General features: G+C 32.7%; 3 protein-coding genes across 4 annotated transcripts in view; 2 read left to right on the forward strand and 1 right to left on the reverse strand.

Moving 5' to 3' along the window:
* LOC145728708 (pseudouridylate synthase RPUSD2-like) overlaps positions 1–16,264 on the reverse strand; it is a 110,603-nt gene that overhangs the window by 20,658 nt on the left and 73,681 nt on the right. Inside the window, exon 4 of the mRNA XM_081979142.1 lies at positions 14,840–14,929. Within this exon, the coding sequence (XP_081835268.1) occupies positions 14,840–14,929 (90 nt within the window). The remainder of the gene's footprint in view (positions 1–14,839; positions 14,930–16,264) is intronic.
* On the forward strand, positions 503–5,666 carry LOC145728711 (transmembrane protein 272-like). Of its 2 annotated transcripts, XM_081979152.1 has the most exons (5): positions 503–723; positions 814–936; positions 1,007–1,129; positions 1,192–3,907; positions 5,453–5,666. In XM_081979152.1, exons 1-4 carry the CDS (start codon positions 636–638, stop codon positions 1,428–1,430), a joined length of 573 nt encoding a protein of 190 aa, XP_081835278.1. In that variant the 5' UTR covers positions 503–635; the 3' UTR covers positions 1,431–3,907; positions 5,453–5,666. The 2 variants fall into 2 exon arrangements, with proteins under 2 accessions (XP_081835278.1, XP_081835279.1); XM_081979153.1 differs by lacking the exons at positions 503–723; positions 814–936; positions 1,007–1,129 and adding exons at positions 3,986–4,108; positions 4,164–4,268 and having other exon boundaries at positions 3,682–3,920.
* On the forward strand, positions 8,698–12,551 carry Fuca (alpha-L-fucosidase). Its single transcript, XM_081979149.1, has 7 exons — positions 8,698–8,971; positions 9,025–9,160; positions 9,211–9,317; positions 11,433–11,679; positions 11,733–11,845; positions 11,896–12,199; positions 12,256–12,551. The coding sequence occupies exons 1-7, from the start codon at positions 8,767–8,769 to the stop codon at positions 12,497–12,499; spliced, it is 1,356 nt and encodes a 451-aa protein (XP_081835275.1). The 5' UTR covers positions 8,698–8,766; the 3' UTR covers positions 12,500–12,551.

The following is a 16,264-nucleotide window of genomic DNA, read 5'->3' on the forward strand; positions in this document are numbered from 1 at the left end:
TCCACTTCGTAATGGTGAACCTTAACGTTGTTTAGTTAAATTTGTATAGGTATATATTTTTAGTATTATAAACTGAATTTATAACATTCCTTTTATAACTTAAGAACCTAACAGAAGGGCTCATAAATAACGATTTTTAGGAACAAATCAAAGAATATTACTCGAAATCCATTTTTAATTAGAAGAAACATGGACAGGTATGATCACAAATCGATTATAGTGGATTATAGTAAACTAAGCGGAAATTATTTATTGACTGCCTGTTTTTGGAAACAGTTCTTACTTCAAGTGTAAATTCTATGTTTTGTGTATCACTTCCAGTTTATTACTATACAAGGGGCACTAACCAAATAACGTCTCATCATTTAGATTTTATACAGCAACAGGTTATCTTTAATCATGCAAGACCAGCCCTGTAATGGCAATGGCAATCCTTATCTTTTCATACTTTTCTCTGTAATAAATTATGAGGATTATAATTTACGATAAAACTTACCATTACAATACTACCCACACTCAGTTGGGTTACGACTATCAGAAATAGTCATCACGTAGTTCTAAGTATAAGAACACGCATTTAGTCATGTAAATAGTAATTTAGTGTATATTAGGAACTTATTAGAAATTTTGAAAACATGTCGCAGGAAGAACCTAAACAATTCCAAGGAAATGGTCCTTACAGGGAGGAGCCACAGGAAAAACCATGGCCAAAAAAGGTCATTAGTAAGTATACGCAAAAGAGTGTAGTTTTATTTTTGTTTTATTATAATTGCTAAATTATTATAGGGTGCTAAATATTTGTCCATTTTTTAGTTAGTATTAAAGTAGCCCTGGTACTATCTGTGTTATACTATATTGCCATGTTTTCAATTGGAATTTGGGGTGTTCACAGATGTCCTATAGATGACAATATTCCATTTTTCTTGATTGTTATTGGTAAGCCCGAAATCTCTATACTTTGGTTATTTTAGTTAACTATAATTATAACTATAACTAAAACGTTCAGGTGGGATTGGTCTTTGGTCCAAGTTTGTTAGTCTATTACGGGGAGCGCTCATATTTAGAGGATATCCCGTGCAACATGTTGAAACCTCTCTATATACCATAGAGTTAGTATTCATGGTATTCGGTAAGTCCGTCATAATTAAACTGAATAAAACAGTAATTATTAGAAAAAACTTTTATCGACAGGTTCGTACTGGGTGTTCAAGATATTCGAGCCAAACTACGATGAGTCCAGTCTGTTATACTGCAACAAAACAGTTTACCTGTTTGCTTTTGTTTATTTAATTGTTCACTATTCTGTCCTTTTACTTATATGTGTCATCTTCTGTTGTGTAATAACATGTGCCTGCTTTATTGTAAAAAAAGAGAAAAAGAATGCAAACGTAGAATCTGGCAACCCTCCACTTCGTAATGGTGAATCTTAACCACGTTGATTGATTAAATTTGTATATGGTTAGTGTAATAAACTGAATTAATAACATTATTTTTATGTAATTATTTAAAGTTTTAACCTCTGAGTGGAACAGAAATAGATTATGGTGGATTATCGGTGACTAAAAAGAAAAATATATTTATTGACTTATTAGAAGCTGTTTGCTGTAAATAATCATAATCACCTCTTACATCACTGTTTCAGTATTTGAAAGCAACGATGATCACATTTTTGTAACTAAATTTCCACTTATTCTGTTTAGGTTTTATAATATTATAGTAATTAAGATACCAAGGGCATTATATCTACTACGACCGAGGGCATTATTTCTTATAATGCCTATGGTGCCTTCAATGTTTAATGTCCGACTTTTCTTTCTTTGATTCAGATTTAAACGGTTTCATTTAATAAAAAATTATCAGAGGGAATTTATAAAAATGCTCTCACTTGAGGGCATTATTTTTTAGATAATTGATCTTAATAGATGTCATTATTTATGAAATAATAGCCCTGCCAGACATTAGTTAATTAATTAGCTAATCAGAGTATTTAAAGTTCTGGTTGCTAAATCTAATTTACTTAATTAAACCGACTGACAAATTGTATTTATTTTACTGTTTGCTTGCCGTAGTGGTTTGCAAACAAAACCGCCAACTAGAAAATAAACATTGACACTTGTAGCTCACCTTTAAAATTTAGAATATTAAGATACAGAACTGTTAATTATATTAAAAAAAATGTGTTGTTCAACTAAAAGTATCAAGTTTAGAGAAAAAGTTACTTATGGCACGTTTATCTTGTTCGTAAGCTATTTACAGCATCTAAACTAATTTTCACTTTTGTTGCAGAAAAGGATTATTACGTTATTGTTTTATCACATTTATTGATGAGATCAGTAAGCCAAGATTATTCCTTTTAGTGATAATGCTACCACAAAACCGTACCTGTATTTAAATATTGGTTCACGTGGTATTAAATTCTATTAATAATATCAGGTTGTTCTTGTTGTGTCATTATTTGTCATCAAAAATCATTATTTCCAATTTTGTTTGGACTTTTTTCTATCAACGCTGAGTCTATATTGGTTTTAGTCAATTTTTAAAAACATACTGGCAAGAAAATATGTATTTTAAGTGTTATTTTCTCTACTTTTGTCATGGAATCAAGTGAAGGAATGGTTTGGAAGATTATTCTTATTATTAAAGTATTTTGTGAGATGATAATTTGAAATTTGATACGGAACATCAGTGGTGTGGTAAGAATGTTTATCTTCCGCAAATAATCTTTGACAAAATGATCATCCTTGATAGTAAATTAATTGTAACAATTTACTATCTATTGAAACCGGATAAATTTATGAGATCACATTCTTTAGGTAGGTATCGTTTTTCAATAATTATTGTTTGTGATTATAGACCTATCAGCCAAATTCCTGTGCCAAATTCTAAGACGTTTTTAATCCAGTGTATGGCTTCTGTGTGTAACTGGTAGACTAACTTACTATTACTATAATAAAATGGTGTTTTTTTCGGTTTCTTTAACTGAATGATGTTTCTACCAGAATAAAAAGAAACAAGAAAGGAAAAAGAAAAAACTCCAAAATGAGAGGATATAAGTTTTTGATAAAATTGTATTCTACCAGATTAAAAGCAGAAGAATTGAAAAAAAGAGAAGAATAGCAGAATACAAATTTAAGTTTTAAAATTTGTATTTTATCAGATAACTGAAAACTGCAGGAATTATAATGGAAAAATAAGTTTTAAAAGTGTAACCTTCTGTATTTCTTTAAGAATACAATTTTGACATTTTTGGGTTAGGTTAGGATAAGTTGAGTTTAAACAGCATTTTGAAGTGTCCTTTATTAATATTTCATACTTTTCTACAAATAATTTAAGAAAATTTGTCAAGTTTATTAGTAATTATACTCAACCTCATATAGCTCAATAGCTCATTTTCAGTATGAGAATGGACTTCAGCCAACACTAGATAGCGTTACTTGCCAACAATGCTCAATTAGAGTTTTTTAAAAAAAGTTTGGCTAGCATCTTGGTGTGACATTTCAATTTAATAACCTCTCAAGATAATTAAATTTTTGTGATTTTATTTCAGACTGTTAAAGAAATAACTAACTGTCTAAAATCACAAATACAAAAGCTATTAACTGTGTATAATATTTACCAGACCAATTATCCCACCTATCTGCCAAAAAGTAAAATTCTATTGGCAACGACGTTTTTTGTTAGTAAATGTTGCTTTGCCACAACCTCAACATGGATGGAAGCCAGAACAGGCTAAAGTCTAAAAATACGGCAAGTTAAACTCGGTCAGACCCAGTTCGATTTCGAGTAGTGGTCGGTCATGTCCGAAACTGCAAAAAGTAACGTCGTCGACGTGGAAAAGCAGAACGAACAGAACGAAACAGCAAAAACCAATGAAAACAGCAACCACTTTTTTGAAGAGAAATTTAAAGTAAGGGCGCCTCGTAAGTTTCTTTCACTTCCTGCAACATAGTTCGGCCGTTTCATTCTGTTTTTACTCCACTTTCAGCTGGCATTAACGGATCTTTGGTTTTCTTTTATGCCCTCTTCTTTTCCGTTTTTACTATTGGCTGGATAAACATCAATCGGTGTCCCCTCAATAAGTTAATTCCCATTTACTTAATAGTTTCTGGTAAGACATTCAGCAGTTAAACGTGTAACAATTTGATGGAGTATTTTTATTTCAGGTTTCCTTGGAATAGTTTCAAAGTTTTTATCAAAGTATGAAAACCGATGGTGTGTTTGGATAACCAGCATTTTAATAACACTCGATATAGTGTGGCATGGCTTAGGTATTGATATGACAATAAACATACTATTAAACTGCTTTCAGTTCAGTATCAATGAAAATCATAACCATCACATCTAAATATAATTGCTGAATGACGTTAAAATAACAAAGCCAGCTAGTACAATATTAATTTTAGATTGTATGATTAATTTGCGGAATAATACAAAATCCCGTGATTTACCAAATAAAATTCTTTTATCTTAAATTCCGGAATACTCACACATTTGGCTTTACATTAATTCTATTCCAAACTACGTTCCAATCAATTTTACTTTTTTCCAGTTATTTTTCTGCGCAATAAAGAATTGTTAGATTTGGTGAAGACAGGCAATCAAAAAGAGTATGAAAATAGTATATGATCAGAATAAATCTAAATCTAGTAAGGAACGGACGTCATTGGCCAAAAGTACGCTCTTTGCGCTAGCTGAAAAGGACTTTAACAAATGGCGTCTCTAGCCAAGTAATAAGATATTTCACAGTGATTCGGCAAAGCAATTTTTCTCTGTGGTTTCTAGTGCTAAAATCTACGAGAAGGTTGCAAAACGCCCGTATAGTGAGCACTGAAGTTATAACATTCATCCAGACATAAAATTCCTCAAATATACCAGTGCTGGTCCAATAATTTTTAACGACTTGTTAAAAATTATTCTGTTTTGTTGGAGCATTTATTGAAACTCTGTTAGTTACCTTTTTATTTAGGTTGGGATCATCAAAAGTGTTGGCTGATTTAGTCCAATTTAATCAAGAAACAAAATATACAGGGCGGAAGCAAATAACTAGGAAAACAAATAAGAAGGGATTGCATGGCTAAAATTAGGATATTCATACATATAGATTCTCTTCATGCAACTGCTGAACTCTTTTTTTCTGGAAAGGAGGAGAAAAGAGTTATAAGAATGACAGTAAGAACGCCATTAGGACAATCTTCGTTGTAATCATTAGTAAAAACAATTTTCCAACAAGATAGAATAAGAACTGAACCCACAGAATGTACTGTAGAACAATTACAATATTCCCAGAATGATATTCATAAATCGTAACAACCTGCGATATCATCAAAGATATTTTAACCAGTTATGTAGTTTCTCATGGTAAACATAGTAGAAAGCTTTAGTTAAGTCACAAAATGCCACCATTGGAAATATGTTTATATTGAACAAATTGTAACAACTATATTATTTTCAGGAACTTACGTGGTCTATAAAGAATACCAGCCTAGCTACAATTCATCTGATCCCCATTATTGCAACAGAACAGCTTACCTAGCAGCATTTTGGACATTAACAATCGAATACACATTACTTGTTATTTTTGTACTGTTAAGTTGTTGTTATATGATGATGAGACGAGATTTTCGGACTGAAAGCGGCACCAAATAAAACTTTGCTTTACGATCAAAGACTGTTTTTTTTTCGTGTCCCATAGGAAATCTTCCAAATTGAGGACTTATATATGTATCTCTTTTATTTACGTTTCCTTTGCTTTGAACTGTTTGTATTTTTATGAAGGTTGATTGTTCAAGTACGTGTACCAAAAAATGTTTAGATGAATAAGTAAAAATCTCGGTAAAAATGTACTAATAAAATAATATAATTAGCATGACTGGTTTTACTACATTTTAACTTCAAGCAAGCTTTTAGCATTGAAATTGGAATCTAATAACGAAAAGGGCAAACACTTTTCCGAAAGGCATAAAATCCCACTGAGAGGGAAGTAAAGGTTGGCGAGGAATTGGATTTGACTCCAAAGAATCAACAAGCTGCTTATTAAAAGTTAATTGAAAGCTCTTATTGAAAATTTGTTTTTCATGCCAGTTTGCTGTTAGGATTAGCACAACCAACAAGACTTTTAGTAAATTTTTTTGATAAGAAAAACGATAAACTTTCTTGTTCCGCTGTCAGGTCGGATCTTATTTTCGGTGCGAAAATAGGGCGGGGTTCGTTTTACGAGACGTAATTAGATTTTTGCGGGACGAAAAGAGCTTTTTTGTGTCCCGGCTTTAATAAAATCGCAAATGTTATTACCGATCAAGAAAAAAAGAGCCGACAGCCGCCCTTTTTTAGTTTTCGATGCCGAGTTTTCGTCAATTTGTCAAAGGGATTCGCAAATAATGAAATTGGAAATGACGTTCACATACGGGCGAATGATGACTTGTGAATATTGGTTTATCGATAAACAAAGCTATACACGGTAAGTTTAACCGATAAAATGTTCTACAAACGTAAAAACTAATAATGTATGAAGGGTGAAACGGTATAAAAATAAATTTATAAAATAATTCTTGCATATTGCTGTCATGTAATTTTTCTGTTTAAAATGTCTTGCTTTATTTATTCGTTCATTAGTTTAGTGTAAATAAAGACTTAAGAAAATTTGTTAATTTTAAACGGTCTATTAATCAAGAAGTGAGTAATTAATTACTATAGTCGCATTGGAAAGATTCAAATTGATTATAATGTTATTGTTCTCCCCTTTATTGTTTGGACGATTAATATGTATTCACCATTTTAATAATAATTATTTATTATTTATTTGCATACGCGTTTATTTATTATCTTGCTGTAGATCGAAGCTAATGTAACTTTTTTGAGTAACTAGCGTAGTATAATAGTTTATTGAAAAACATTCTATAAAAAAATTGACCTTTTGGAATATACAGGGTGAGGTTCAAGATGACAATAAATTGAAGTTCTGTTTTTTCTTATGAAATGACTATGTTTTCACACATTGTCTAAAATTGATTATCTGGTTGTCTTTAAGAAGTATTCGTTGCATGTTTAAACTACTCTTTTACAATCTTTCTTTACTTTATTCTGTCTTTCTTCGATTTTTGCACTTTGTCGTTTGTCATTTATATACCATACATACATACATCTTTCTATTTCTTCTGCCTATTGCTGTGACTCTTCTTTTTATAAATGAAGAAAAAGTATATTAAAAACATGTAAATTATTCATATACGGTCTGTTTTTAGAGGTGTTTTTTTAATAAAGTTTTCTCATTGCAAGGCGAAATTAAAAACGACACGTCACCGCTATGGCGCCGAGGCGTCTACTTTAATAAAACTCATACAAACGGGTTTCATTCCGGCTGTGTCGTATCCAGAATTTTTATTTGCATATATCCTGGGACAGAGTAGAATGAGTATAGTAATTTCGCACCTGAATCGCACGCCATAAGTGAATTCCTTCCGCACGCCCATTAAAAGGTTTTCCCATTTGTCCTTTCTGCATATAATCGGGTTTAATAATAATAAGCATTCTTTTCATGTGTCAAAACACTTTCTCATTTTGGCTCATTTGTTTTTCCTTCCTGGATTACGATTACGCATACAAATAGCTGGAAATGCCTTTCGAGTTAATGGAAATGTTGGAAATAAACAGCGATGAGTCAATTTTTGTCGCTACGTTTAACACAAGCTTGTAACTGCTTTCTGCAACCGTTTTCTGACTGAATTTTTCAAAACACGAAGAAAAAACAAGAATAAAAGAATAAACAAGTGCAAATAGACAAGATGCGGAAGTAACATAACATCATTTTTCAGTTAAAGTTAAATTAACTATTTCAAAGATAAAAACAGAATCTGAATTGAGACACTCTAATCCTGCGAGGTTTCAGTAACCAAAATATGCTAAGTTCTTATTTTTTGCCACTCAGTAAAATTATGTGATTAATGTCGCACTCGTTTAATTAAATTAATCCGGCCATAATGCCGATCATTAGACCCATTAGTTGCATCGCCGATGTCGCTTTTTAAGCTGGCAGAATGGAAAACGACTCTTTTCGAGATGAGAAAGGGCAAGAAAAGACGATAATGGGAGGCGACACTCGATACGGATTCTGCTTAGTTTTCACAGGCTATTTTGCCTGGTAAGAGTTATTAAAAAAAAGAAAAAGGGTTTTCTCATTAATGTCTTAGCTTAAAAATAATGAATGACAAAGTTTATAGGGTCAAAACTTATTAATTATTTCCACCTCATAAAAAAAATAAATTCGTTTAGCTTTATCAGAATTACCAAACCCACAGAAATAATAAACAGTTAAACTGTTATATCTAAAAATGACTTGTTTTCATATATGAATTAACCTAAAATATACAATATGCTGTCGTTTAATACATTTTTAATAATGTACTTCCACCTCCAACTATGCTTGTTATCACACCTCAACAATTCTGAATAATTCAATCACTGAACTGTAACTCGAATTTCTGATTTACCCTGATCAGCTTCCGGTCTGTCAGTTTAATAATGTTTTAAAACAATGACGATGCACAATCTAAAAATGTTTGAATTTACACTGCAGCTACATAAATTTAAATGAAATCTCATGGTTTTGCTACATTACAACTTGCCCTGGTATCATTAGAAGGCATTAAATAGCGATAAACTGTTTGTTTTCAATGGTTCATGACCAACAAGAGCAATTTCTTTATCAGTGTGATTCAACTGAGAGCAGCCGCTACTACATTAACCATTTAGCATTTATGTGTTATCAAAATGACCCGTTGCACTCTATTAGTTATTTTTCTGTGCTTTACAGTGATACAAAGTAGGAAGTATCTACCAAATTGGTCAAGTTTGGACAAGAGGCCTTTGCCTAAATGGTACGATGATGCTAAAATTGGTATATTTTTGCATTGGGGAGTGTTTTCTGTGCCTAGTGTGCATTCGGAATGGTTCTGGATGGATTGGAACCTAAATTGTAAGTCAAGTTTAAAACTAATGTTTTAACTGTACTAATTGGTGGAAAAAAAGCTTCTTCAGATGTACAAAAATATATGGCAAACAATTATCCTCCAGGATTCACTTACCAAGACTTTGCTAAAGATTTTACAGCAGAATTTTTTGATCCCGATCAGTGGGCTCGTATTTTTTCTAAAGCCGGAGCCAGGTGATTTATTAAACATCAATATTTACTTTACTGGAAAATGTAATATTTAGATATGTGGTACTTACAAGCAAACATCATGAGGGATTTACTATGTGGCCTTCGGCGTACTCATTTAGTTGGAATGCAAAAGATGTAGGACCTCATCGAGATATTGTTGGTAAGTAGTCAAAAAAATGATTTGATTCTGTTTTTTTTACAAGATTCTAAAATTATGAAGTGTAATAAGCCAATATAGAGGCTACTATGGAGAAAAGTAATCAATCATAATATAATGAAAATCATAAATAGACTTCTAGTGGCAAATGTCCTATATGTCAGAAGTTGTCTTGGTCTAACTAAAAAGTTCCAAGAGTCAAAGATGTGCCTTCCAGCTTCATAAAAATAATGTTGACAGAAGACTGTCAGCTATGTCGAAACTGTCAAAATGTACTCAACAGAGACGCAGAGAGTGTTAAATGTAGTTTTTATCTTTATGATAGTTATTGTGACATCTGTTACCTGGCTGTCTCTAGATAAGTTGTACTTCTAGTATTAGGTGACAATTGTTCGGAACGCCAACTGTCAAGTTTGCTTAACTGACAGCTTGAAACTGAGAGAACGGTTTTCTGTCACTTTTAGACACGACTTAGATCTAATAGTATATTATTAACCAAGGTTTAGACAGAAGCTTTTATTAACCGTATGTCAAGATTAAGGGCAATAAAAGCGGTCTAAACCGTTGATAAATAAGCGTTTTTCCACTATTAACCATATTTCTGATGGTCCGTTTATTGGAAATTTAAAAATTTAGGATAACAACAAAACAACAACATAAAGAGAACCTAATTTATCTGCCGCTGTCAAGTCAAGTATATATCATATGTCATATGTCTTAACTGACATTGACATTATTATTTACCTAGGTTAATAATATTTCCTTTTTTGTTGTGTTTGTGCCAGACTCTAGAACTAGAAATTCGACTCTATTTTTGACCTAGGTCGACAATGAGCATTAAGGTAGAGAGTCGGTCAATAATGGTATGTTTATCATGTTAGTGGAAAAAAGTTATTTAATCGATTTTAAATAAAAATCAAACACTATGGAGAAAAGTAAATCATCATCAATATTTATTTACTCATACGATTTAGATTGAAAAAAACGATTAAGCAGAAATAGGCAAACATTGAACAAGTTATTTACCCATAACAGTGTTGTTATGTATAAAGTAAATACGTCCGAAGCAGTTAAAGAAAATATTAATTTTGTTGTATTTAGTTTTTGTTAGTAGCTTTTAGAAAAACGTTCTATTACGTAAAAAACGACAATTACTCTTATTTTCAGTCATTTGTGCTTTTAAATCATTAATTTGCACGTAGGAAGGCATTAATAATATCAACACTACATTTTTCCTTGCGAATATACCAACAAAAAAAGCTGCTTTTCCAGGAAATGGCACTCTCATTCGTGCTGAATAAAAATATAAATAAAGCATTCATCGCTGTTTGCCCTTACAATTACCCAGTCCTGCTTTACGTGTGCAGACTGTTTAACATTTGTTTTCTTCCTAGTAGGTATGTCGCTGACATGTTGGACGCACTTAAATTTTGAGATAAACGAAATAATATTATTACTTATCTTTTGAGAATAATTTGTTATTTTTACAATAAATTGAAACTGTTAGCTGTCTGGTCTTTTTAGCAAAATAAAACATAAAATTAATACATAAAAGTATGTGTTGTTTTACGACCCAGTGCACTGCAGTGTGGGCGCTAGACCAGTTCTGTTAAGAGAGTTTCTCTAGAGAAGAAAAAAGGATTTAAAAAGTAGGTTTCACTAATTTCTTTAATCTCAAAGACTCATCATCATCATCAGCCTGTATTAATCCACTCCTGTCGCCTTCAGTGCCTTCGCTTTTACAACCAAGTCTAGCGGGAGCAAATACAGTAACATATCCATGGTCCGGCTTTATGCCACCAAAGAAGAAAACTGTGTAGATAACGATGGGAACTATCACCATTCTATCACTCTGGTGAAAACCCAGTGAACCATTGAAGGATTTAGTCCCCAACCTTTATCCACCACATACTCTTGTAGGCCCATGAGAGCCTTTAATTATGTTATCAAAAAATTATTATTTACAAAATATTATATTATGTTCTTATGGATTAGCATAAAAATGAGTAAAAACATCCTAGTTCCACTCCAAAGATAAAACACTGTTTAAATCAGTGTAAAAAATCAATTTTTGTACATCGTGTACACAAGAAGATACATTAATTTTATGCATTTTAGGTGATTTAAATGTGGCAGTCAAAAAAGCTGGTTTAAAATTTGGCTTATACCATTCGCTGTTCGAGTGGTTCAATCCCATGTATTTGGCAGACCAAAGTACGAATTTTACCAACCAAATATTCGTTACCAATAAAATAATTCCCGAAATGAAGGAATTTGTAACAAAGTATAACCCATCCGTTATTTGGTCAGACGGAGACTGGGAAGCTAACGATACTTATTGGAAATCTACAGAGTTCTTGGCCTGGTCTGTATTATTCTACAAACTTTATTACATACTAGATTTCAATGTTTTTTTAGGCTGTACAATGATAGTCCAGTGAAAGATGACATAGTTGTGAACGACAGATGGGGCAAAGGAATTCCTTGTCATCATGGGGATTTTTTTAACTGCCACGATCGCTACAATCCTGGTAGCCTAATTACCATTTTAGTAAAACTAGGTTTAATTGTAGAAATGTAGGAAAGCTGCAGAAAAAGAAATGGGAAAACGCCATGACGTTGGATAGAAGATCTTGGGGATTCCGAAGAAACGCTGTTCTGTCTGATTACCTAACACCTCTAGAACTGCTAACGGTATTAGCCCAAACGGTCAGTTGTGGAGGAAATTTGCTTATAAACATCGGTCCTTCTAAAGAAGGTATCATAAATCCTATTTTTGAAGAACGACTTACTCAACTAGGAGACTGGCTTAAAATCAATGGAGAAGCGATTTACGAAAGCAAAATTTGGTCTGTTCAAAACGATACATTCAATTCTAATGTTTGGTAAGTACTTCGTTAATTAGTATGAAAATAGCAAACCAATAAAACCATTTTAACAGGTACACTTCTAAACCCAATGTTGTATACGCTATTACTCTACTCTGGCCAGAAAATAACAAAGTTATTTTGGGATCAGCCTCAAAACTGTTTAAAAGCGAAAGCACTGCTGTAACCCTATTGGGAAATACAGGAAAATTGAAGTGGGTTTTGATTCCTGATGGTGGCAAAGTTGAAATTGATTTGCCTGATAAGGCTAGTGTTAAAAGTGACACTGCTTGGGTGTTGAAGATCAAAGTCACTTAGAGTTATTAAGACATTTGTAGCATTGAAAATAAATCTGTAATTTGTTACAAAAGTGATTTTAACTTTGTGTAATATGTAGTGTAGATGAGTTTGTTAAGAAGCCAAGGCTCACAGAAATGAGTTCTAACTCGATTAGCTCTGCTTAAAAGAATGTGATATCGCTCGAACGACCGAGCAACAAAGACTGTTAGCTAAAAACAAAGCTTGATCCATCGAGACCTTAATTGTATTTCCCAGCTATCGCCCGATACAAAGAGCCAACAAATCCTTTTGTAATTTCCGTAATAGAATCGGCCAAGAAAATATATTTCGGTCAATAACGAGGCGCTCTAATGAGGTCGGAAGGGGTATTTCCCTTTCGCTAATTAAATAAGAAAAGAATAGCGTCCCAAGGGAATCTATTCTCAAGCAATTCTGGCCCACAATTTGATGCCTCCGGTCACGTTTTGTCCTAATCTTCTTGTGTTCTGATAGCGCACGAAGGTAGGAAGTGAGCAAAGAAACATTTTAGATCAGGTGGTGACATATAAAAAATGTCACACTGATCAATTGAGTCTGGTGTTTACTAGAAACATGATATATCTCCGAAATGTAATCTTATTCAATCTAATCACACACTTCGCAACGTCATTGCGTTTAATGTAACCGAAACATAGGATTTTGGTTCCCATAAATCGCTCCAAACATCGGCAAGTGAAAGAACAAAACAAACGGCCAAATAAATCCTGATATATCTGTTAAATCATCGCACGAGGCCGAGTTTGAGTTTCACACAAAGACAATGTAAACCAACGATCATTAACTTAATAGACACATTACCATTAACCGGAGGGTAACCAGAGGTTTTTCGTGAAGGAAGAAACTATGCGACAATAGCTAATGCAAAGCTGTTAACTTGGAGTTTAAGATTATTAATAGAGGTCGCATTTTTTGTTGCCAATGACTGATGTTCTAGTTTATAGATCTCTTCTGTTTAACATGTAATTTTGCATTGTTGTTTAACTTTTTTAATGATTTTGTTATGTGGTGACAGTAGGACAAAGCAGTTTGATTCTGTGAATGTAATGCCAATAAAACAAATATTATGTTAATGCAAGGAACATTTTGAAATTTGAAACGTGTTTCGATGTGTTATCAAAACAGAACAAAGGAAACTTAATGTTAATTTAACTGGATTAAGTCCGAACTTTAGATAATATTTAATTTTAATTCAAGTTGTTCAATATATCGGAGATAAGGTTATTTCAATTCAATCAATGCTAAATGGTTAAAATGTTGTGAAGAAATCCATTAATTATATTTTTTTATTCAAGCGTCTTGTTTATAAGAAAAAACATTATACAGTGTGTGAGTGTTTCAACTTCTATGATCCACTTTCGCTTCTTCTCAACTGTACAAGTTAAAAGTATAATTAAATTAGAGAAAGTAATGTTGTTTGGTTTTAGAAATGTAAACAAGAAAAATTCAGTTTAACCCAAAAAGGACGAATATTAAACTTATTTTTTGGTTTTGCTCTTAAGGCCGGTTTTGTTAACGATCATTTTCAATTTGTAGTGAATTATTTTGTTGATTGTCTTATTCCAGTTAAGTCGACTTTCAAAAATGTAGTTGTGGAGAAGAGAAGATTTTAAGAAACTTTCAATATTACGATAAAACAATTGAGGTAAAAAAATAGCTAAAATGACTAACACACTAGCTAAACTAAACTGACACACTGACTTGAGCTGTTGACAAATAGTATTTAAAAACCTCCTCATTTGATAATTAATTGACATATGCATATGTTCATCCTTAATAAAAACCACTTCACCCTGTATAAAAAATGTTGGTAGGTAAAAATACGACTGGATCTCTGGATATTTAAATAAAATAAGTGCGTCACCTAAAATAAAATTTTAAGCATTTCCTGATTTAAATACCGTACGCATTTCTGAAAATTTACGACCTATAAAACAACTGTTGTAAATTTATGGGACAGCTGCAATAGCTTTGTTGAATGGCAAGCTCAGTTTACAACAATAAAGTCCGTTTTGATGTAATAAATAACTAAAATATCCCATACCTACTAGCATAAACTTGATTGGAAGAAACTTCATATTCACTGAATTTCCAGGGCGAGCACAGGTGGGAACAAAACTATTAAATTTACTTCAGAGTTTATTATCTTAAGATTTCTTGTGCAAGTCCAGTGAGAAAACTTTCAATGGAACTGAAATATTCATTCCAAATAAATTAGTTCCTCTTGGCAAGGGAATTAAGATAAGCGACTTTAGTTGCTCGAAATAAGTTGAAAACTAGAGTTTACTGTTTTCTGCAAAGCTATTCTTTCTCAACACTTACCTTTTTAAGGTCTTTATTAGGTTCACCATCATCAGCTTTTCTCTTTTCAGTCCCTGTCAGTTTGCATTTATCCTTTTCACTCCCGGTTATCTGAAAAATCAACAGCCTAGTGTTAATAACTCGAGCAGGCAAATAAAGTAAAACTAACTAGAACACGCGAGAGATTTGCAATCTGACTGATTTGTTTGCTAATAAAAGTTTAGCGATAGCAAAAGTTTTTCAATATGTATTTAAAGTCAAGAGCCGCATAAAATAGTCAATAAGCTCTGGGCTTTCGGAAACTCATTCCAACTTCTATTTGTATGTGTGCTGTAGAGGGGAGGCATAGACTACTTTGAAATATCTATGACGGTGACACTAATACTTATTTGGAAAGTTTGCTTGATACAAATTTTTCAAGTTGGAAACTTTGTGATGCTAAATCTTCCGGATGTAACGTCGGATCGAGTTACCTGTTCTTGCTTGTTTATTGTTTAGCAGATTCATTAGCTTATAGAAGTGGAAACAGGGTGAAACACGAGTTTGTCCTTATTATTACTGGTTAAGTTTTAAATATAATCTTTTGCCAATTTTATTTCTATAGTCACTGCTGATTCTTATCATACAGGAATTTAATTCAGCTCTAAAAATCACTGAATTATCATAAACCTCTTAACTTTCTGCAGAAAAAGCTGAAAACGAAAGTTTTGCGGAATGGCAAGCCATCAAGGAGGCACAATCTACCTCTCATTCTACATGATTAATTTCTAGTATCGCTGCTATCGACATGTTCCAGTAATGCTTTTCTTATATTATACCTTCAATAAATCAATTTTCCATTTAGATAAGACAAGCTTTCCGCTTTCGCAACTAATCAAGTCAATTTTAATTCGACCGATTGGCCTTCGGGTTCGAAAATCTGCTTTGTAACGCAATTCGGGGCTGCGTCCAGGAAATTGCCAAAAAACTTCGTCTGGTTATTAATAAAAGTGATTAATCGCTGTTTAGTAGGTATTAGCACTAAGTTTATTACCCTTAAAGAGTTTCCACCTAAACATGGAAGAGAAAACTAGACTTAACGAGCTTTTCGGAATGCTTAAGCAAAACAAAAGGAATACGGCTTGCCGCAGTATTATACCATGAAGAGAATGACAATGGAAATGTGACAAAGGGCTGTAGGAGGGCACCGCGTAACAACTTCTAAATAAAACTTCGGGAAATCTCCTAAACGGCCGTATTTAATCAAAAGTTATTTCTAAATTAAAACCATGTTCATTTTTTGAATAGGCTTTTCGGGAAAGAAAATATTTTTGTATAGTTGACAAATGAAGTTTACCATCCGCGTTCCGAAAGACACCTGCAAGTTTTGTTAACTAGGGCTTGATGTATATTTATGGCCATGCCAGAGGGCAATTTGTCACTGTCCAAAGAACAAGGACGTATTTA

The sequence above is a fragment of the Ips typographus genome, linkage group LG4, assembly GCF_016097725.1.
Source record: "Ips typographus isolate SLU linkage group LG4, UJ_Ityp_2.0, whole genome shotgun sequence".
In the NCBI taxonomy this organism is placed as follows: domain Eukaryota; kingdom Metazoa; phylum Arthropoda; class Insecta; order Coleoptera; family Curculionidae; genus Ips; species Ips typographus.

What these genes read in the sequence shown, in the direction of transcription:
- LOC145728711 (XM_081979152.1), top strand. Translation starts at nt 636, where the DNA reads ATGTCGCAGGAAGAACCTAAACAATTCCAAGGAAATGGTCCTTACAGG. An exon ending in ATGGCCAAAAAAGGTCATTA is followed by an intron (nt 724 to 813) that starts GTAAGTATACGC and finishes TCCATTTTTTAG; the next exon opens with TTAGTATTAAAGTAGCCCTG. An exon ending in GTTAGTATTCATGGTATTCG is followed by an intron (nt 1,130 to 1,191) that starts GTAAGTCCGTCA and finishes TTTTATCGACAG; the next exon opens with GTTCGTACTGGGTGTTCAAG.
- Fuca (XM_081979149.1), top strand. Translation starts at nt 8,767, where the DNA reads ATGACCCGTTGCACTCTATTAGTTATTTTTCTGTGCTTTACAGTGATA. An exon ending in GATGGATTGGAACCTAAATT is followed by an intron (nt 8,972 to 9,024) that starts GTAAGTCAAGTT and finishes GTGGAAAAAAAG; the next exon opens with CTTCTTCAGATGTACAAAAA. An exon ending in TTTTCTAAAGCCGGAGCCAG is followed by an intron (nt 9,161 to 9,210) that starts GTGATTTATTAA and finishes TGTAATATTTAG; the next exon opens with ATATGTGGTACTTACAAGCA.